The sequence below is a fragment of the Phaethon aethereus genome (assembly GCF_964289735.1).
Source record: "Phaethon aethereus genome assembly, chromosome: 2".
Taxonomy (NCBI): Eukaryota; Metazoa; Chordata; class Aves; order Phaethontiformes; family Phaethontidae; genus Phaethon; species Phaethon aethereus.
In genome coordinates, this window is record NC_138582.1 from 18587455 (window position 1) to 18611059 (window position 23605).

General features: G+C 37.1%; 1 protein-coding gene across 3 annotated transcripts in view; it reads left to right on the plus strand.

The window, feature by feature from the left end:
• CSMD3 (CUB and Sushi multiple domains 3) overlaps window positions 1–23605 on the plus strand; it is a gene marked incomplete at its 5' end in the record, with an annotated part of 769714 nt that overhangs the window by 475745 nt on the left and 270364 nt on the right. For all 3 annotated transcript variants that reach the window (XM_081996335.1, XM_081996336.1, XM_081996337.1), the window contains 3 exons: window positions 2852–3043; window positions 8821–8947; window positions 9467–9669. In XM_081996335.1, coding sequence (XP_081852461.1) covers window positions 2852–3043; window positions 8821–8947; window positions 9467–9669 — 522 coding nt within the window. The remainder of the gene's footprint in view (window positions 1–2851; window positions 3044–8820; window positions 8948–9466; window positions 9670–23605) is intronic.

A 23605-nucleotide genomic window follows, 5' to 3' on the forward strand; every position in this document is an offset into this window, starting at 1 on the left:
TAATATAGTTTCATAATTGTACCTCAAAAAACCCCAGAACTTTTAGCATACTGAAACCTGCTTTGACAGTACTTTGTGTAGTTTGATACTTAAACCACTGTCTTTTCTAGAGGGGTATTTTGAAGTTTTTTTCAGTCTTGGAAAGGATAAGAAAAAATAGGATAATTTTCAGTCAATTATATCAGCATATAAAAATATCTAAGCGTGTGAGCAGTTTTAAATGTGTAACTAAAACCCAATGTTTCATAAAGATAATTCATAAGTAAAAGACTTTCTCCATCTTAAGATTCGTGTCTGATACTAACTTTGTATGAGTTTGGATTATTGTTTAGGACAACCCAGTTTGGAACCAAAATGATAATGAAAGATTCCTAACAAAAACTTCTTACAGATATGTAGACTGACAAAATTAAAGTATAAAGATTAAAATAGGAAAAAATCTTTTCAGATCTCTGGCCTAGAAGGTATGCAGGAAACAGCAATACATATCTATTTCATGAAGTGACAACTTCGGAAAATGTATATGATTGTTACATGTGTCTATTGACACGTAGTGTATATAATTATTAGCATATAATTATTTAATTATCACTGAACTATTATATTATACTGAATTTTTAGCAAGTAGAACAGTATTACAGGTAATTCTGCAATGCAGTTGTCAATATCCTTTTTTTTCCCTGTGCTTAAATCATTTGTTTTCACTTGTTCAAAAAATGTTCTTATGTTTCAAGAACTCTCCATCATCTTTTTAAAATTAATTCTAATAAAACTAATATAAGTCTAACAATGAAAGGAAAATATTTCAAGATACTACAAGAGTATGTAGTTATTTTTCAAATGAAAGTTTCATAATTATGCCATGTAATAGCCTGTGGTAGCATAGCACTGTACCCTATTATTAAAGATAGGCCTTCCAGTGCTGTGTTACTATGTAAGTGTCAAGGTATTTAATTTATATAGGTACGTCCAAGCCCAGCACATGAACCTTATCATTAACATTTCCTGTCTTTTGAGATAGTTATTCTTATGGTATAAACTTTCTTAGCCTGAATAGTTACGAATCTGAACAGTGCTGAATCTTCTTTCGTAAGTATTTGTAGAATTGGAAGAGAAAAAGTGAGAAAAACTCGTGGGTCAAAATAAAGATAGGGAGGAAAGAGAAAAAGGAAAATCAAGAGATGCAAAGGCATCACTTCCCACAAGCAGATCAATTCTGAGCAATGGCCCCTTTGGAAAGTCTATCTCTGAGTTTTATTGCTCAGCATGACATTATATGGTATGGAGTATCTCCTTGGTGACTTGGGGTCAGCTGTCCCAGCTGTGCCCCCTTCCAACCTCTTGCCCACCTCCAGCCTACTTGCTGCATGGGCAAAGTGAGAAACAGAGAAAGACTTGATGCTGTGCAAATACTGCTTAACAATTGCAGAAACGTTAGTGTGTTATCCACGCTGGTTTAGACAATCTAAAGCACAGCATAGTATGGGCTGCTATGAAGATAATTAACTCCATCCCAGCCAGAGCCAAAATACTCCATCTCCTATAGAATTTCCCGTCAGATTTATATGCATCGATAAAATCCCCCTATGAGCCTTCTCTTCTCCAGGCTGAACAGTCCCAGCTCTCTCAGCCTTTACCCAATATACTGGTCTGGATACTGGTCAATAAGTATTCAGACTGGCAATATCAAAAGAGGTTCTTCATTTGGGACTCACATTAGCCTTGTTTAGAGCTTCTGCAGTGCAGTCTGTACTGGGAAACAATAGCTTAGCTAGGAATGAGAAAAGTTCAGCTCAGAGGTTGTGGAGGCTCTTCAGGAGGTGAGATATTTTCAGTGAGACATTAAATGAGCTGAAGGAAGGACTGGGAAGATACAGCATTTGACCTATTTTTTTTTTCCTTATGTGAGCAAACAGCCTTATTCAGCCTGAAACATTTTGTCTGTAAAATAAAATAATGACCATTTTTCAAAAGAATCAATAGTAATGATTCAGTAACTGTTGACCAGATGGACAAATACTATGTAAATGATCTCACTGAACAATGTAGGCATGAAAACCCTTCATTTGCTCCCATGTCATCTAGATATAGGAATATCAATCTGACACAAAGTGCCTTTTTTACCTACAAACAGTTTGGGCTTCATGATATTAATAAAATACACTTCTTTTTGAATAATGTGAGGTTTTGAGCTGCTTCTCAGTTAACGAAAGTTAATAATTACCTGTTTCTGTATAATGTATAAGTAATTTTGTTCCTTTCTTACTCCACGTTTCTTAATTTTCAAAAATCTCCAAGTTGTTTGGCTAGAATTCTCTATATCATCATTATCATTGCTTCCTGCATGTGGTTTTTAAATTTACAAACTATTGAAGGCAGGGTTATGGTAGGGACTGATGAATACAACAGTATTTCTTTGGTGCCATAGGTGCTATCGTGCCATAGGTGTTACTGTGCACAATTATAAACAAATCTGCTGTGCAATTTTGCTTATGAGAGTTTAAATGTCTACTCACAAACTAGATTGTTATCAAAGTAAATGAACAGTCAATTAACTGCCATTTTATAATTTATCATACAATTTCAGAACCGATTGATAATGATAATTAATTTCCTTCTTAGTCTTTAATTGGACTCTTAGGAAAAATTATAACACTGTTTGACATGCTCTAAGTGCCAGGTATAGACAGTTATCCTACCTAGACTGTTTAAGAGTAAAGAAGAAACCTTAAATATGTTGTCACATGGAGTCTGAAAATGTTTGTTTTCAACTGGAAAAGAGAAAATCCTAATTTCATTAATGTATGTATCTGTTTGATTTAGTAACTACAATGTTTTATTCCTATTACAGGTTTTGAGCTTTCACATTGTGAAGACCCTGGTGTGCCACAGTTTGGATATAAAATCAGTGACCAAGGCCATTTTGCTGGAAGCACTATAATTTATGGATGCAATCCAGGTTATACACTCCATGGAAGTAGCCTTCTAAAGTGTATGACCGGAGAAAGAAGGGCATGGGACTATCCTCTGCCATCGTGTATTGGTAGTAGACTCTTTTTTTTTTTTTTTTACTTTATCTGAATATAAAAAAGAAAAAAAATTGTAAACATTGTTAGTTTTATGTGAAATCTGATCTATATGTATTCAGATCTATTTACACATACATTTACAGAGATCTGTCTACATAGATGTCATCTAAGTCTGTGTGAGTGGTGCTGCTTTTTTTAGGTTAAAAAAGATAGTGATATTAAACATTCACGCATAACGAAATTCTTAATATGTGAACATCCAGTTATAGTCAGCAAATAGTCAACATAAAAAGACAGCTTAATCAGAAAGTCAGGACTGTATATGTTTTATGAGGAATTGTAAAACTTGTTTGTGGGTTTTTTTCTAATTTTATCTAAATAACAAAAAAAAGGTAGAAATCTTTTCATATATTCACATATAAATACTACAAAATAAAGGAAAATAAAACTTAAAGATATGAATAGATGTAGACTTACCTTGTATTTTTGCCACTTGACTTCTGTTATGTTTCTGTGATAAATTACACAATATCATACACTTTATTACAATATTACAATAAATTTATAAGTTGTGCAGGTACCTACAGGCTCAATTCCTGAGCACAAAAAAGACAAAACCTAAACATTCTAGTAATTTTCTTCCTTCTTCATCTCCTTTTAGAGGAAATTGGGATTGAGTGAGTAAGGGAAGCATGGGGTGAAATGCACTTTGTGCCTAGATTTAAGTTTGACAGAAAACAATATACTTTGGCATATCTCATCAAGACATAAAGCCCACTTGGGAAAAATATGCAATAAATAAGAACTGAACAGCTCTCTTTTAGAGTAATAATTAGGGAACAAATGCTTAAATCCCAAATTTGTGATAAACCTTAACTAATTTCTACATCAGTTAGGATATATAAAACCAAAGAGTTAGGGGGAAAGCATGGCATTGGAACATGCAAGTGGCAAATAGGAGGTGTACAAAAAAGATAAGTTGAAACAAAATATCAACTAAAATGTGAAGGTGTCAGAAAGTTGAAATTAAATGTTTGAACAACAAATTACATTTTCAGTTCCATTATAAACTTTAAAAATCATAGGATGTATCACCGTAGTAACACTCGGATATATATATGAGTTCTTGCTTAGTTTTAAACAGAACAAGGTAAACGTGCCTCAAGTTATTCCTTTATTGATTATTTAGATTATGCACTGTGCACTATTTCCACTAATGTAGTGTCAATTTACTGAGCTTTAAATTAATCTTATTCAAAACATATCTATTAATCTGCTATTCACAGGGAGGTTACTTATCCATCCAGTTTGCAGTACCATGTATTCATATGTACTGTTCTTCATTAAGCCAACAAAAGTACACAGATGGTGCTTATAAATGAGCTTAGAAGACATTTATATTAATTTTGTTTATATCAGCTGGGTATTTCTCCATAGCCAAGTAGTAAAACATGTTATTTGCATCCAGAGAAGAGTTAAACGATTGTAAAGCTGTTGTCTATATCAGCAGTTGTATCCATCCCAAACTGAGGATTACATAGGTTTAGCTGAATAGATTTTAAAATAATTTTAATTTTATACAGACAAGCTTAAGAAAGCAAAAATTTTTTAATGCCAGTTCTAAATAATGATCTTGAATTCCACATACCTTCTGCTTTTTGGTGTTAATTAAGGTTCACTGCAGATGCTTTAAAATACTCTTGAAGGGATGCAGTATAAATCCTATAAAATGTCTTCTTGGGCTGCAAAACATATATGTTGATGTCTTCTTGATCTGAAAAATATCTAGTAAAAGATTAATGATGCCTTAGTAATGATACAACATAAGGACATTGGCTAGAAGAGAACTGGGAAGACAAAGGACAGTTAAGAAAAACACAAGGTTGGTAAAAAAAAATGTTTAGAATAGAAATATTCCTCAAAGAAAACAACGAAATTACATCACCATGGTTTTTATACAGGACTGAGACTTCCTTTAGATACTACTTTAATATGTCCAAACAAAAGCCTGAGTCTGAACATCTCTTACTCATCTGTGATAAAACCGTCAGTTTTTCAAAATTTAGTAATGGATTAAATAGCAGGAGGTGAAGATGAATCAGCAGTAAAACTGTTCTAACATTTCTAGTTTATACAAATCCTTCTTTCAACATTCACTTTTAGTTAAAATCAGTTTGAAACTAAACTTCATTTTTATGAAAGGAAATTGAAAAAAAAGATTGTTTTTGCAAGACTGATGTCCTTCCTTTCCAGAGTACTTCTTTGAGTAAGGTAGCTATATACACTCAAGTTTCATCCTTAGAAGAACTTGATTCCAGCCCACCATAACATCTTTTGAGGTCGACAGATTCTTGAGGCAAACCACGAGAATCTGTGAAAACAGTAATGCTTTGCACAAAATATTTTAGTTTGGTATGTACAAATAAAATTATTTCCCTGGATATTTAATAGATTCATAGAATCTTTGGGTTGGAAGGGTCCTTTAAAGGTCATCTAGTCCAACTCCCCTGCAATAAGCATGGACATCTTCCACTAGGTCAGGTTGCTCAGAGCCCCAACCAACCTGACCTTGAATGTTTCCAGGCATGGGGCTTCTACCACCTCCCTGGGCAACCTGTTCCTGTGTTTTACCACCCTCATTGTGGAAAACGTCTTCTTTAGATCTAGTCTAAATCTGTCCTCTTTTAATTTAAAACCATCACCCCTTCTCCTGTTGCTACAGACCCTGCTAAAAAGTCTGTCCCCATCTTTCTCAGAAGCCCCTCTGAAGTACTGGAAGACTGCAAGAAGGTGTCCTGGGAGCCTTCTCTTCTCCAGGCTGAACAACCTTAACTCTCTCAGCCTGTCCTCATCAGAGAGATGTTTGATTGCTCCAATCATTTTTGTGGCCTCCTCTGGCCCCGCTCCAACAGGCCCATGTCTTTCCTGTGCTGAGGGCTCCAGAGCTGGGCGCAGGACTCCAGGTGGGGTCTCAGCAGAGCAGAGAAAAGGGGAAGAATCACCTGCCTTGACCTGCTGTCCACACTGCTTTGAATGCAGGCCAGGATAGTTTTTGTCCTTCTGGGCTGTGAACACACATTGCTGGCTCATGTCCAGCTTTTCATCCAGCAGGACACCCAAGTCCTTCTTGGCAGGGCTGCTCTTAATCACTTGTCCCAATCCAATGTCAGGGGAGGTTTTGATATGATCCCAAGAGTGAGATTAAGACACAAACGAGGTCAAATGACGTATACCCAAAACAAATTTATTATCAAAAATAAAATAAAATAAAAATTCACACATAGACACGCATCCCTTATTTTCATGAGAGGTGTCATGTAGTCAAGGACAGATCCTGTTCAAAGCGGGGAAGTGGTCATCTCAGAAAGGCAGCATGTGAGTTTCAAACACAGACCTGCCCCCCTTACTTTCCTGTGAGGTCTCAATTATTTTGGAAATAATATGGCACTCTCGTCTCAAGGGATCCTGTCTGTGACGCCAATTTAAATGTCCCGATCCAATGTCGGGGGAGGTTTCTATATGATCCCAAGAGCAAGATTAAGACACAACGAGGTCAAATGCCATATACCCAAAACAACATTTATTATCAAAAATAACATAATAATTAAAAAAAATTAATAGTGATAATTAAAAGTAAGAAACTAATAGTGATAGGACAGAATGAAATAAAAAGACAGAAATCAAGCAAGCATTCGGGATAGAGTTGCAAGGAAAATCACCACCATGGATCTGCGGTGTCCTGGGGTCCAAGCTTCTCGATGTTTTGGTGGTGGGCGATCGTGGCAACGGCAGCACGCGCACACACACACGTCTTGGCAGTCCCTTTTATTCTTATTCAGGGGCTGCAAATTCCATGACAACGACACGTACTTGCCCGTCTGCACATGCGCATACGCTTCACGTGGCTCCAGCCCTGCTCCTCATGCGGCCAGCACGTGGCTATTGCATGACGCGGTGGTGCATGATTGGGCCTTGTAGCACCAACCACAGGTCTCTGTGGCCCTGCAGCCACCCCCATCGCCAGCCGAAGGAATTCTCGCCCAGATGAACAATCTTTGAGACAAATGCCCCGTGGTTTGCCCCATGGTTCAGTCTCTCATATCACTTCATCCACCAGCCTGTACTGATACCGGGGGCTGCCCTGACCCGGGTGCCAGACACTGCACTTCGCCTTATTGAATCTCATGATGTGCAAATGGGCCCATTTCTTGAGCTTGTCCAGGTCCATCTGGATGGCATCCTGTCCCTCAGGAAATATTTATGAACAATATAAGTCAACAGACATTTTACTTTGCTGCTACTATAAGAAATTGTCTTAAAAATGCTACTGTTCTTGTTTTAGTATCATTTCATAGAAGAATGTGACATTCACAAGACAATAGCAAAACTTTTTTCAAGCAATTGTAGTAACCACAAATCTTAAACATGGAGCAAATATTACAATTCAACATAATAACCATCGTTTTACAGGAAGAAATGTACCTACATATATATAAAAATCTGGGTGCTGGAACCTTGCTGGAGAGGCAGAAATAAGCCACTGGGGAGAGAGAGACCCTTAAAAAATCATAATTAAAACCAAACCAGTTATACTCTGTGAAGATTAAAAATTACAAACTTGGACTTGTTCAGTGGTCCTGGATGAAAAGTAATTAATTTTAAACTTCTTTCAGTTTCTCAGTGAGTAATTTTTTATTTATAGTGTACTCTATTTATATCCTTACTCTACTGGTAGAATGATAGACTATGCTATCCTCTGAGTTGAATAATTATGAAAGATTTTTTTTTTTCAAGAGTATTTAAGAATTAACAGATTGACAAAGTGCTTTAAAAAAGATATGAAAAGCCACCTGTCTCTGCAACTTTGCTTTTATTATATCAGAAAATCCATCAAGAGTAGCATTTCAATTATATTTTAACATGGAACTCACAGATCTTAAGGTAATAAATGTCTCAACTAAATATTTTACATGATGTTAAATAAAAATAAAAGTGTATTTTAACTATACCAAGAAGTCTAATGAAGATGTTATTTTGGCTTTGCATTTCACAAGAGAGAAAACATTAGAGGGACTTTAAAAGGAAAGAGAAATAGGAAGGCTTTAAAGACCTCTGGGATCTATGTTAAAAAAGTTAGTTTTCCCAAAGATTAGGTATTAAGTTTATGAAACACTCAGTTTTGCTTAAGGACTAGCTGAGGCTGTCTAAGAGGGAGCTACTTGCCATCCACTATCCTCTAAGTAATACTATAGCTTCACTGTAAGGACAAGTTTTGAGTAAGAAGTTCTACAAGATTTTTTTTCTAGGCTCAAAGGATGATTTTTCTTAGAATAGCCTGCTTTTATTTAGCATATTTCATCTCTTTTTTTAACAAAATATATATTTTATTTTGTAGTTACTAATTTATTTAATTTTCTTAATTTAATTCTTCTGCGTTAGGGTGACATGGTGTTCTTGGTTTGTTTGTTTTTTTTTTAAAGTAACAATCCATATTCTCTCATTATATAACGGTATGTTTTCTAACTATTATGGTGTGTTCAAAACTATTAGAAAAACATAGGTGCCAAAGGAAAATACAAACATATTCAAACAAAACCACATTTACAACTTCCTTTCCCAAGGCACTTCAAGTCTTTATCTGCTGTCTTACAGTCTTAGGGCATAGTCAGTTTAATTGTGTTACTTATTCAGTAAGGGAGTAGACGTGTAAATTGATTGCTCAGATGATGAGCTGGAAGACCATCTGTAATGAATTAAAAGTAACACATTATATAATGTTGTCTTTTATTAGCTGAATGTGGTGGCCGTTTTAAAGGAGAATCATCAGGAAGAATCTTGTCTCCTGGCTATCCTTTTCCCTATGACAACAATCTGCGTTGCATGTGGGTGATTGAAGTAGACCCAGGAAATATTGTCAGGTACTGGAAACAAATCTTACAAAAATCTTTTTGATTATATAATAGACAATCCTTATCTGTACAGCGGAAGGAAAAAGAGATTTAGGATTTAAAAATTAAGATGCAGCTCAAGGCCAGTATTTTTGTGTTGAAACTGCCTATTTTTCAGTGAATATTGTCTGATGAAGATCAAGCTTTAAAATTTTTTATATTTTTGTGAAACACTGATGAATTTTAAAACAATTCGTAAATGTATATATGCTAACATATATACAGACTAGTACTGTCAACTGGAAATCCAATTTTTAAAAAATCAAATATGAAAGTTATTTTAATAAAGCTATAATTCAAATATTATTAGGTTTTTTTTTTCAAGTACATTTCTGTATTGGGCTTTTATGTATCCAAAGCTAAAGGTATGAAACATTATGGAAATTCACCCTTGGAAATCATATTTTATTTGCTTTGTTGGGTTCTGTTGCTAAAGAGATGCTGCTAAGTAATATGAAAACTGACAGTAAAATCATGGTATTCTTACAGCCTCCAGTTTCTTGCTTTTGATACTGAGGCATCCCATGACATTCTACGAGTTTGGGATGGTCCACCTGAGAATGAGATGTTACTCAAAGAAATTAGTGGATCCCTTATTCCTGAAGGCATTCACAGTACACTCAACATAGTAACTATCCAGTTTGACACAGATTTTTATATCAGCAAATCTGGATTTGCCATACAGTTTTCAAGTAAGTTGATGAATTTATTTTTTTTTATAATGTGGTTCACTCATAGAGAATTATAGTGCTGGGAACAATTGAAATCAGTGAAAACCTTTCTGTCTTTGCTTGGGTAAAAATTGTCCCAGACTTGCAGGTTTGTTATAAAGCTATATTTTTATCTTAAAAAATAAATAAATAAAAAATCATGTCCTTTGGTAGTTTGGCTTTGTTTCAAGGGCAACTGGGGCAGTGCCAGACTGCTCATAATTATGACTAGTGTTTTTCAGAAAGGAGGTGATGTAGGCATGTTAAAGGCTCCATCCTTTTCTAATCAATAAGAGTTTCTGCTTTCAGAGACATCCATGCAGAGTTTTCGTTCCTGCTGCACTTGTATGAGATGAAATGGGAAATAGCACTACAGGAACAGCAGTGTCCTTCTCCCTTTTGCCTTCTAGTGCTATTTCATCTTATTACAGGCAGCATGGTGACAAATCTAAACTGTTACTTAACTGTTATTAAATACCTTTTGACATTTTTAGTGCTGATACAGAAGAAATCATTGAGTGAGGTCCATTTTGACTTTCTTTTTTTTCTGGTCAGTGAAATGTATATGTATTTTTTTAGGACTAGCAAGGTCTGTTCTAATATCATCATTTTGTTTATCAGTAGCAATGTTTCTGACATGGGTTGACAGAGACACTCTTAATTATAGCATTATTTACCTTGTTGACCTTCCTGTGCTTGATATTTGTATTAGCCCTTGTTTTCCACTACACTTTTTTCTTCCCATTCTTTCTATGTGTATGACAGATACATGTGTGCACACACAGTAATTTGAAGGAAGAATGAATTATGTGAATGAGAGGACAAAGTAAAAGTTATTTAATGTGTAGTGAAAGACTGCCTCTGCTCCATCTGCTGTTTTTTGAAGCCATGAATACAGTTTTTAATTCTTTCGCTCCAAGATATTTTTGACATTTTACCACCTTACCCCCTTCCAGAGCCTGTTTGAGAGAGTCTCACATATCTGCTTCTCTATTTAATGTTGAGGCCAAAAAGGGAATGCGGAGAGCATTATGCACTGAACTTATTCAGGTAGTCATTTAGGGTGAGTAGTAAAAGAGATTGATATAGACTAAGAATGGAGTTGCAAGGAATAATGGATGGAACATGGGAGTAGAACCATAAAGCGGCTACTGATGTACTTCCAGTGCTTTATCTGAAAAGATGTTTTAGAGTTTCGTCTGAAAGGGGAGGTATTTTATTTAATTCTCCATGCTCTCGCAGTATGTTGAGATCTACTGATGACAGTTTAAAGGATCCATGAAGTGTTACTGTCTCAGCATTTCTCTTATTCTTCAGGTTTAAAAAATCACAGTGATCCTTCTCAACTACTTGTTTTTGCACAGTTTGGGTATATATTCCTTCTCTGAATGGCAGAGATGTTTTTTCTCTTAAGATTTTTAGAATGTATAAATAGCTGCATAACCTGAATTAAACTATTGTTGTATGGACATTTTATTTTACTAACCAGGAAATAAATATATTTGAGGAGATGGAGGAAAGAGAAAGATAATTCCGTGCAACTTTGTTTCAAGCTTTCAGATACTTTCTTTGAGTATATAAGGTCGTCTGAGCGAAATGGATGGTGTCTGCATATTTTACCTACAGTGTAACTAACAAACAGAAAGCTCACATAGGGGTTGTATCTGCTTTTACTTTCCTCTACCCAATTTCGTGAAATGGTAATAAGTATTTAACTGGATTATTGTCCCTTTCACCTCAGGAGGAATGTTATTCAATGACAACAGATATTTTATGTTCAAACCTTTTTAAGACCTTGAATGATTTCATTTTTTTATATTACATTCTTAATCTTTAACTTAAAAATCTGTTTCTAAAAAGTGGATTAATTTTCTCATCAGTTTCTTACAGTTTTTGATCTCATTTTAGCAATTACTCATACACAGTTCTCCATCTGTCATTTATTTAATGAGTGAAAATATTCACCATTGATAACATGGTATAATTTGAATTTGACTCCTTTACAAATCATCCAATATATACATAAAATTAATTTGTATCTTGTAACATAAATCATAGGTGAGATAGCATCCTTCACCAAATTAAGGGGGGGGGGGGGAAAGCCTAGAGAAGCTGAAATGTTATATAAATAGTAGAAAGAAAATAGTAGTTTAATTAATATTATGTATTACAGCTGGTACTATTAGAATTCTCTCTGTCTAGGACTGCCCAACACAATCCTTTACAAGGCATCAAAGTTAATAATTTTGTAAAATTTAGGTGATGGAAAAGAGAAGATAATCAAGATGAGATTTTTTTTGCCCATTGCTTCAAATAATCTGCTTTATTTGTTTCTCTGTTTGCCTGTTTTAGAGGAAAGAAAATGGGATTTTGTTATGTGAAATAGTAGAACTATTTCAATGATTTTAATATTCATAATCTCTTTCTGTAAACAATTAATATAAAGGAAACTATTTATTGCATGCTGAACTTCTAAGAAATACTGAAGACTTTTATATGGTTGACAAGGATAAATTTGCTAAGTTAGTACAATTGTGCATTACTCTAAGAGGGAGAAGAGAAAGTGATGGATTTGGGATGAAGTAAGGGAGCTCAGCCTACTCATGTTTCTGTACTTTCCACTACCATCATGTATCTAATACTACTGCAAGTACAACTTGTTTTATATATCTAATGTAAACAAAGAAATAAATGCCACTGCTCATGACTTCACATCTCATCACTAGGTAGAAAAGATCTTTGGTCTAGTATTGTCTTTGAGTAGTGTATAATTTTCCTGTCAGGCTTCTGCAAACCATGACTATGGAATCTCTTCATATGAACTTTAAAATTTCTCATTTTCTGTGGTCTCCTTTGAGATGACGGTCAAGGAACACAAGAGAAAGCAGAGCCCACAAAGTCTAAAAAAAGAAAGTACAAAAAGATGTGTAATAAAGCAGAGTATTTAAAAACTTTGTGTACATGTAAAAGCTGGTGAGGGGTCTGGAGAACAAGTCTCATGAGGAGCTGTTGAGGGAACTCAGATTTTTTTAGTCTGGAGAAGAGGAGGCTGAGGGGAGACCTTATCACTCTCTACAACTACCTGAAAGGGGATTGTGGTGAGGAGGATGTTGATCTCTTCTCCCAAGTAACTAGTTATAGGATGAGAGGAAATGGCCTCAAGTTGTGCCAGGGGAGGTTTAGACCAGATATTAAGAAAAATTTCTGTACTGAGAGGTCAAGCATTGGCACAGGCTGCCCAGGGAGGTGGTGGAGTCAGCATCACTGTAGATGTTCAAAAAACGTGTAGATTGTGGTACTTCGGGACATGGTTTAGTGGGCATGGTGGTGTTGGGTTGATAGTTGGACTTGATGATCTTGAAGGTCCTTTCCAACCTTAATGATTCTGTGAAAGAAAAATAAGAACTTTTTTGGATTCACTAGGAGGATTGCAATATAAAGATTTTGGATTACATCTAAATGAGATGAACAGATTGAATAATATAGCTAAAGAGCAGGTGCCTGTGGTCTTCCCTTAAATTAGAAGGGTGAAAGGTTGACAACAAACCACAAGCAATATGAAAACAGGAAGTACCTGTTTGTTATGGTTTAACAACAGCCAGCAACTAAGCACCACTCTGAACTGTCAGAGACAAAGCATGAACAGCCCAATACATAGTGAAAAAATGCCAATGAAATCAGCAGTAACGTCATTTAGTCAGTAAATTCTGCACAAAATAGAAAATTAGACCTTCATGAAAAGTGAAGGAGAAAGAGAAGGTAACAAGTGTGTATTTGCCAGAGACATGAGATGTATATTTCAGGCTCAGACAGAAGTATTAAACATAATGAAACATTTTCTTCAGCTGACTGCTTCATGTCACCAAGTTGAAAGTACTAGCTGAAAAAGACTGAGAAAGACAACTGAAAAAAAGTTGAGTGGGAACATTAAAGTGCAAAAAATTGTGTGATAATAATTGTGCGTGCTTAAAATGATCTTTTTACTCCCTTTAATATGCATGAATCGTGTAGTATAAGAGCTTACTGAAGTCGATGAGATTATTTCCATAGATTTCAAGGGCCTTTGAATCTGGTATTACAGGGAAGTTTCCTCTCTGCTAGCTTTAACCGTTCAGGTGCCATTTATCACTTACGCAGAAAGGAAGGATCTGTATTCATCTCTCATAGGCCATTATTTCACTGTTAATAGCTGCCCTACTGAGTCACTCTGCATTAGAGACAGCATTCTGCACAGACCTAAGTGTGCAGTCACATTTCTGACTAATTAAACAGCACACATTATGGAACGTTATAAGGCAGCCAGAGCAGAACTAACCTGTAAACATGCTTTGAATATTTGGAAGCTTTTTGTAAATAGATATTCTACCAGTATTTTACATCATATAACAGCAATTTCTTATATAAGAGGATATGCCTTAAAATGCTTGGACTTACTCTACTGTCAAACTACAGTTGTCCCTCCTTATTTTAAAATTGTGTGATTGCCCTTTGGAATTACTTGTTATTGTAGACTACAGAAAAATGCTAGAAATCTTGTGTCAGATTCCTAGGCTTAGGTTTGACAATATTAATTTCCAGTCTAGAATTTTAGTTATAATTCATTACATTCCTTACTTTGATTACATTTAATGATTAAATGTTTACAAGTCAGCTTTCTACATTTATGTTTAGTGCTGATTTATAGACAAACTGTCTTCTAAATGTCCTGTGTTTGATTCTTCTTTTTTTGATGTTTGGTTGTTTTTTTGTTGTTAGGTTTGGAGGGCTTTTTGTGGGGGATTTTTTTATTCAAAGAGAGTCATATTCACCTAAGTCACATTTAAAAAGATTTTTTTTTTTACTTGCTGAACACCCTCTTAGTTTTCTTTTCTTCAGTTTTCCAGTAACATAGATCTCTACTTCTGACATGTTTAACCTGAAGGTGATTGGAGAATGGATTTAGGGAAGTTAACTCTTTTCTTTCTCAGAGTGCTGTTTACCTGTACTGCTAGTCTAAGATTTGCTCCCTAACATAACTTCTTCACTTTTCTGAACTCAGTAAGATGGGATTTATTCTTCCTCATGTCTATTCCATAGCAGAACCAGCTTTTCATTCTAAATTTTCTCATACTCTGGTTTGCTGACTTCTTTCAACTTTGAGAGGCATCCTTTGGATTTAGAGATTTCAGCATAACTGTTTTCCTAATTTTCACACTTCTAAATTTAGCCCAGTGTTTTTGTTTTGGGTTTTCTGAAGGTGGTGTTTATGTGTGTTTTCTTGGGATTTTTATTTGTGTGTGAGTTTTTGTTTTGTATTAGTTTTAGCATCAAGAGGCTTAAAAGAAAGAAAGCAGCCATTGAATAAATCTGTTTCCTTCTATCAGCTGTTGCCTTTCTTCTAAGTAGCAGATATTAGTAAAAGGAATAACCATTTCAACGGTCTTTCAGTGGTAAAAATGTCATTCCTGACACAGGTTTATAAATTATATAAACTGCTCAGTAGCTTTTATCTCCTAGTTCAGTAAGATATAGGATATGTGTATTTTATGCAAGCAAATACTATGAGTTAGTATTTACCATGTAAAATGCCCTGGTAATGGCTTCTAGCTGGAGAGACCTGGAGTTATGGTATGGATAGCTGAATGCACAGAGGAAGAATTGAAAGAAACAGGTTAATTTATAGGTACTTTTGAAATGATAAATAAATAAATAGTTCTCTGGGTCATGTCACTATAAAAAGAGTATATTTTAATTATACTGAGGATTGAAATTGCTTGATTAAAACACCATGCAACATAGTTTGGCCAAACCTTTGCAACTTACATCAATGCAAAGCCTACTCACTTGCCCTAAATTTACAAATATGGAGTTTAAAATAGACATTGTCTGACTTGTGTCATGGCATTTCAGAGAGCTCAAGTTGATTTGGTTCCAAATTGGGAATGTCATGTGTCTCAGGTTAATGTTTTGAGTTCATATTTCCATTTCACATGTATGAAATCTATTCTTTGACTCTGAAAAATCTGCTGGTATGTTTTCTGTTAAAGCAATACAAAATTAAACACTGTATTTTAGGTTTCTCAGATAAAAATTTGTAATTCTGATGGGTCATTTTACTTGCAAACAAAATCCGTTACAGATCTTTATAATTGTATACAAAATAAAATAAATTTGGAAGTGCAAAAATATCTTTATGTGGAATCCTGTTATAAATGAAACTAATTTTCTATTTCAGAAAAGGTTCTCTTCCTCATCAATTTTTTCTCTTTCATCAAATTCTTTAAAGTTAACTATTTTTTTAAATAGAAACATTTGACTGTCTTGTGCACTATAGCAGTACATTTGTACAAATCTTTGAAATTATTCCAGCTAAGATAATTTGAAGATTTAATGAGATGTATTTTATTTTCCATTTTGTATTACTCAGTAAAAAATAGAGTGAAAAGTATACGGGTTACGCTATATTGTGTAACAGTTGTCTTCCTAACAGATAGCTGTGACATCAGTAGAAGAGCATTACAATTTGTTTTCTATCCACATAATCAATTGTATGATTTTTGTCCCATCAGCAAATCAGAGAATAAGGGGATAAGGAAGCCTAATCATCAAATAGTAACCTATATTTAATAATAAACTTTACCTCTTTAGGCTCCATCGGGATGAAAATTATGTGCCTTTATTGACTGGATGAGGAGTATAATCTCAATGAAGCTTTCCCTTCCTTGCATTTCCATTACTACCAATAAATGAGCAAAACTGCATGAGACCAGGGCTTGCTACTTTTTGCCTTCTATGTACAAAGAAGCATTTCCCAAGTCACTTGTCTTGCAGAGATTTCACCCTGAAAATTAGTCTCTGCTTTCGTATGATACATTGGTTATTCAACAGTTGATTTTTGCAATCTTACATAGAAATACAGACAAACTGCAGAGTGACTGACAAATTCATCAACAGGTTTACAGGAATTATTTTGATGAAACAATGTAAACATTGTTTACATTGTTACATTTCATAACATTTTGCATCTTTAAATGTAAGTGAAGTTCATCCTGCCTCACTGAAATATCTTCTTACAATATGTTTTGCATGTAGGAGAGTAGTATTTATAGTATTCTCAAAAAAGGTATCTTGTTAAGCATTTGGTACAAAACAGAAGAAAATAGCATGGAATTGACATTCAATCATATGACTGGGGAAAACATATTCCAATGGTAAATAGACGAGATGCCATAGTTATTCTGCTATCTGTTTTCAGTGAAAAAATCTGGTATTGTGTTAGTGCTACCCTGGAGATGGATTTTTTTGTTTGGCATTTTCAGCATCACTGTTTCCTTTACTTATGATTAATGTCCCATTCATTATAGATATAGATATACACAGGCACAGACATACATGCATGCACACATACAGACAAATGCAAGCACACACAGATGATGGGCTCTCTCCTACAAGTACAGATACATCTTCAGGACTGTTAGCATTTCTCTACTCTCAGATTGCAGTAGAATGCATAACTGTACAAAAGGGACAGCTATTTGAAGATCTGTCTTCCATTTCTCCAGGATCTTACCCTCCTCTAATTTATGCATCTCTCATTTTCAGTCAATGAGCAATTGAAGTGTGTTTTCTATTGCATGTAATCCATACCTTAAGAAAATAAGTTCTTCTGGAAGTTTTATTGTAGGCTTGAAATGGAATGAACATGTCACAAAAATGTATCTAGATAATACTTGGGGAGAATGGCCAAAATATACTTACATAAGTGAGATTACATGAAGGTGTATCAAACCAGATTTACATGTAGAATGACAGAATCATAGAATAGTTTTGGGTGAAAGGGACATTTAAAAGCCATGTAGTCCAACCACCTCTGCAGTGAGCAGGGACATCTTCAACTAGATCAGGTTGCTCAGAGCTCACTCCAACCTGACCTGGAATGTTTTCAGGGATGGGGCATCTACCACCTCTCTGGACAACTGTTCCATTGTTTCACCACCCTCACTGTAAAAAAATTCTTCTTTATATCCAGTCTAAATCTACCCTCTTTTAGTTTAAAACCATTACCCTTTGTCCTACTGAAACAGGACCTGCTCAAAAGTTTATCCCCATCTTTCTCAGAAGTCCCCTGTAAGTACTCAAAGGCTGCAAGAAGGTCTAACCAGACTCTTCTCTTCTCCAGGCTGAACAACCTCAACTCTCTCAGCCTGTCCTCACAGGAGAAGTGTTCCACCTCTCTAAGCATTTTTGTGGCCCTCATCTGCCAACAGGTCAATGTCTTTCCTCTGCTGAGGGCTCCACAGCTGGGCACAGAACTCCAGGTGGGATCTGACCAGAGTGGAGTAGAGAGGCACAATCACCTCCCTCAACCCGCTGGCCATGTTTCTTTGGATGCAGCCCAGGGTATGGTTGGAATTCTGGGTTGCGAGCACACATTCCTGGCGTGTTTCATGCTTTTCATCCACCACTACCCCCCCAAAGTCCTTCTTGACAGGACTGCTCTCAATCCTTTCATCCACCAGCCTGTGCTGATACTGGGGGTTGCCCCAACCCACATGCAGGACCCTGCATTTGGCCTTGTTGAACCTCATGAGGTTCACATGGGCCCATGCCTCGAGCATATCCAGGTCTCTCTGAATGGCATCCCATCCCTCAGGTGGGTCAACCACACCACTGAGCTTGCTGAGGGGGCACTCAATCCCACTGTCTATGTCACTGGTGAAGATATTAAAGAGTACTGGTCCCAGTACGGACCCCTGAGGGATACTTCTCATCACCCATCTCCATCTGGACATTCAGCCATTGACCACTACCTTCTGGATGCTACCATCCAACCAATTCCTCATCCACCCAACAGTCCACCCATCAAATCCATACCTCTCCAACGTAGAGGGAAGGATGTTGTGGGGGAACCTGCCAAAGGCCTTACAGAAGTGCAGAGAAACAACATCGGTATCTCTTCCCTTGTCCACTGATGTAGTCACTCCATCATAGGAAGCCACTAGGTTGGTCAGGCAGGACTTGCCCTTGGTGAAGCCATGCTGGCTGTCTCAAATCACCTCCTTGTCCTCCATGTGCCTTAGCAGAGCTTCGAGGAGAGTCTGTTCCATGACTGTCCCAGGCACAGAGGTGAGGCTGACATGATGGTAGTTCCCAGGCTCCTCCTTGCTACCCTTTTTTAAGATGGGTGCAATGTCCCTGGTTTTGCAGTCTCCAGGGACTTCAGCTGTCTGCCCTGACTTTTCAAATATCATGGAGAGTGGCTTGGCAGCTACGTCAGCTAATTCCCTCAAGACTCTGGGTTGCATCTCGTCAGGTCCCATCGAGTTGTCTATGTTCTGGTTCCTCAGGTGGTCCCCAACTTGATCTTCTTATACAGTGGAAGGGACCTTGCTCCTCTAGTCCCCGTCTTGTGGTGCATACACTCAAGAGGTTTGGGAAGAGACACTGACAGTGAAGACTGAGGCAAAGAATTCGCTGAGTACCTCTGCCTTCTCCTCTTCTCTTATCACTAGTTTACCAGTCTTGCTCATCAAGTGGGGTATACACTTTCTTTGACCTTCCCTTTCTGGCTGACATACCGGTAGAGCTTACCAACTCCTTGAAGAGCTGGAATTTTGCTCTCATGAAATTCATGGTCATTTGATCAGTGATACTTTTTCATGATCTGTAACTACTCTTGCTGCTCTTTGAAAAGCTTTCAGTACTGGAATCCACAGCCTTTCTCAAGCCGTAATTCTTTCAAATTCTATATATCGATTTTTGCATCCCATATCCATCTTCTTGCTTCAGTTTTGAGAAGATGTCTTAACAGGGGGGTTATTGAAGTTTGTCAGCTCATTGTCTCTTCCTACCTTCCCTGTTACCACATTCCTGGCTAAGGCTAAGTGTTTTGTAGGATAAATAAATTAAAGGGAGATATTTGCTGCTATTTTATTGCCATAGAAATATTTTTTTTTTCTCTTAAAAACATTCCCTGAACTCATAAAGGACATATCTAGTAAAGTCATTTGACTGAAGGAATGATTATCTTTCAGTCTTTTATGTATGACTGGAAAAAAATACGTATGAACTGGCAACTTCAGTTACTGGTTGGACATATTCAGACCTGTAGTCTGAGATACAATTAATTTACATGGAGAGGTTCATCTTGAGCGTGCTCAGAGGGTATGTGAAGAACAATCAAGGGATCAGACCCAGTCAGCATAGGTTCATGAAAGGCAGGTCCTGCTTGACCAACCTGATCTCCTTCTATGACCAGGTGACCCGCCTAGTGGATAAGGGAAAGGCTGTGGGTGTTGTCTACCTGGACTTTAGTAAAGCCTTTGACACCATCTCCCACAGCATTCTCCTGGAGAAACTGGCAGCTCGTGGCTTAGACAGGTTTACTCTTCGCTGGGTAAAGAACTGGCTGGATGGCCAAGCCCAGAGAGTTGTGGTGAACGGCATTAAATCCGGCTGGCGGCTGGTCACAAGCGGTGTTCCCCAGGGTTCGGTTCTGGGGCCGGTCTTGTTCAGTATCTTTATTGATGATCTGGATGAGGAGACTGAGTGCTCCCTCAGTAAGTTTGCAGATGACACCAAGTTGGGTGGGAGTGTTGATCTGCTGGAGGGTAGGAGGGCTCTGCAGAGGGATCTGGACAGGCTGGATCAATGGGCCGAGGTCAACTGTATGAGGTTTAATAAGGCCAAGTGCTGCGTCCTGCACTTTGGCCACAACAACCCCATGCAACGCTACAGACATGGAGAGAAGTGACTGGAGAGTTGTCCAGCGGAAAAGGACCAGGGGGTGCTGGTTGACAACTGGCTGAATATGAGCCAGCAGTGTGCCTGGGTGGCCAAGAAGGCCAACAGCATCCTGGCCTGTATCAGGAATAGTGTGGCCAGCAGGAGTAGGGAAGTGATTGTGCCCCTGTACTCGGCACTGGTGAGGCCGCAGCTTGAATCCTGTGTTCAGTTTTGGGCCCCTCACTACAAGAAGGATGTTGAGGTGCTGGAGCGTGTCCAGAGAAGGGCAACGAAGCTGGTGAGGGGTCTGGAGAACAAGTTTTACAAGGAGCGTCTGAGGGAACTGGGGTTGTTCAGTCTGGAGAAGAGGAGGCTGAGGGGAGACCTTATCGCTCTCTCCAACTACCTGAAAGGGGGTTGTGGCGACGAGGGTGTTGGCCTCTTCTCCCAAGTAACTAGAGATAAGATGAGAGGAAATGGCCTTAAGTTGCGCCAGGGGAGGTTTAGATTGGATATTAGGAAAAACTTCTTTACCAAGAGAGTGGTCAAGCATTTGCGCAGGCTGCCCAGGGAGGTGGTGGAGTCAGCATCACTGGAGATGTTCAAAAAACATGTGAATGTGGTGCTTTGGGACAGTGTTTAGTGGGCATGGTGGTGTTTGCTTAATGGTTGGACTTGATGATCTCAAAGGTCTTTTCCAACCTTAATGATTCTGTGGTTCTGCAATACATAAATGAATTTTATAAACTTTTCTGAAGAAAATGCAAATAAGATTCATATCTTCATTCTTCATATTCCCATTGTTGTTGTGTAATGAGACTAAAGAAAACAGAATCTGTTTTCTGACAGTGTTCTGTAACTTTTTACAAAAAACATTGTATGTTTTCCTAAATTAATAATTTTAGTTATCTTAACAAACATCTGAATAATCACATTGAAGTGTATAGACCGATTATTACCAAATATTGGGGCCACTTCTGTATCAATGCCAAAATATTCAATCATCATACCCAAAAAACTTAAACCAAAACATCAACAAAAGCTGAATCATTCAGATAGATTAAATACCTTCTTACGCTACCAGGTGTCACAAACTCCAGATTTGGTCCTATCTTTAAGAACTCCCAAAATATTAATAGACTTTGGAAACTGTAAGGTTATAATGCATATATACAATTTGTGATGTTAAAAAAACAAAACAGAAAATTTAACTTTTAAGATAGGAGCAACTGCCTTCAGTGGATTTCGTTTCAACCAGAGCGCAAAATCAAGGACAAGGCAAACTGGCAGTGCTGTTCCGTATTGCACAGCTGTAACTTTAACAGTTGCAACAGAACAGGTTGCACGCTCTTCTGTAAAGAAACAAACAGATGTATTTTCACTCAGATCATCTTAACGATCTTTTCAATAGAAATGCTATAAAAAAATGGGTGATCATTGGTATGATTTCTCAATGCATGAGTAGCCCTTGTGTGTGGTCCAAGATCCCAGAGATTTCTTCTTTCTGATAAGCTATTTCTATCTCCCTGTATTCATACATGCGCTTAAAGAAATACGCTATCTGAAATAGGGATAAATCTGGTATAAAAAGCTTGGAAAAACCTATATTTCCCAAAAAAAACCCAACCCCCAAAACATCGATCTAAATGCAATTAATATTTTCGGAAAACTTCTCCCCAGCTGGAAGGCATTGCCAGCATGATTACATATTGTCACAGTATTCATTTTATGCTGAGTTCCGGCAATTATCTGAAACCATATGCCAATTAATTTATTTGGGGCTGGGTTTCATACTCCATGCCAAAGCTATGAGCAAATGCTTAAAGGATAATAGATGTTCAGAACAGAAACATTCGTATTTATGGAAAAAGAGATCTACTTATAAACTGGGAAAAAATAGCTCAGAAGGTTGTCCAGTAAAACATGGTAAGAGCATTGTAGTACTTCAGATGGTTTTAACAAAATATGTTTTAACAACTAATGTAAATTGACAACAACAAAAACAATAAGAAGAAAAAAAATTAGGTTATGTCATTAAACCTATGTCTGTTATCTCCCTAAGAACTAAAATGTATCTGACAGTAAAATCAGTTAGTCTCTTAGGAAAGACCTTGACTTTCACTGTTACCCCCACAAAAAAGATGTGAGACTATACCAGGTTACAATGTAAACAACACATTAAAAAAAATTCAGTTAACAAATGCAACTAAATATTTTTAATTGATAATCAGTAGAAATGTATAAAATAATCTGGATATTAATTCTGAATATTATAACAATGAAATAATATTTAAGTAAGCAGTTGGACAAGTAGTCTGTGTTTTCCAACTTGAGTTATCAGGTAAACATTCTAAAACCTATCATTACTGGTCATAGAAACCATTGTTGTTGGAAACTATCACGGTTTAGCCCCAGCCAGCAACTAAGACCCACGCAGCTGCTCACTCACTCCCCCACGGTGGGACAGGGGAGAGAATCGGAAGAGCAAAAGTGAGGAAATTCATGGGTTGAGTTAAAGACAGTTTAATAGGTAAGGCAAAAGCCGCACATGCAAGCAAAGCAAAACAAGGAATTCATTCACCACTCCCCATGGGCAGGCAGGTGCTCAGCCATCTCCAGGGAAGCAGGGCTCCATCACATGTAGTGGTTTCTTGGGAAGCCAGACACCATCACTCTGAATGTCCTTCCACCCCTTCCTTCTTCTTCGTCCCAGCTTTATACACTGAGCATGACATCATATGGTATGGAATATCCCCTTGGCCAGCCTGGGTCAGCTGTCCTGGCTGTGTCCCCTCCCAGCTTCCCGTGCACCCCCAGCCTTCTTGCTACCATGCCAGCACGAGAAGCTGGACTGTCCTTGACTGCTTAGCAACAACTCAAAGCATCATCATGTTATCAACATTTTCTCATCCCAAATCCAAACCATAGCCTCACATTAGCTTCTATAAAAAAAATTAACTCTATCCTGGCTGAAACCAGGATAGTAACACAAGAGTGTAAATCTCCACATTTCAGAAACAATCATATGCAATGCAAAACGAAACCAACATGATGAATATTTATAAATGTGGGACTTGGCATCGATGGTAATCACAATTTTGTGATTTCTTTCTGAACTACCTCTATTGTTGAGCTTTCTTGGAAAATGGAAAATCTAACAGATGAATCTACATTGATTAAACTATGTATGGAGTGAATTTCTCAATGAGCTCAA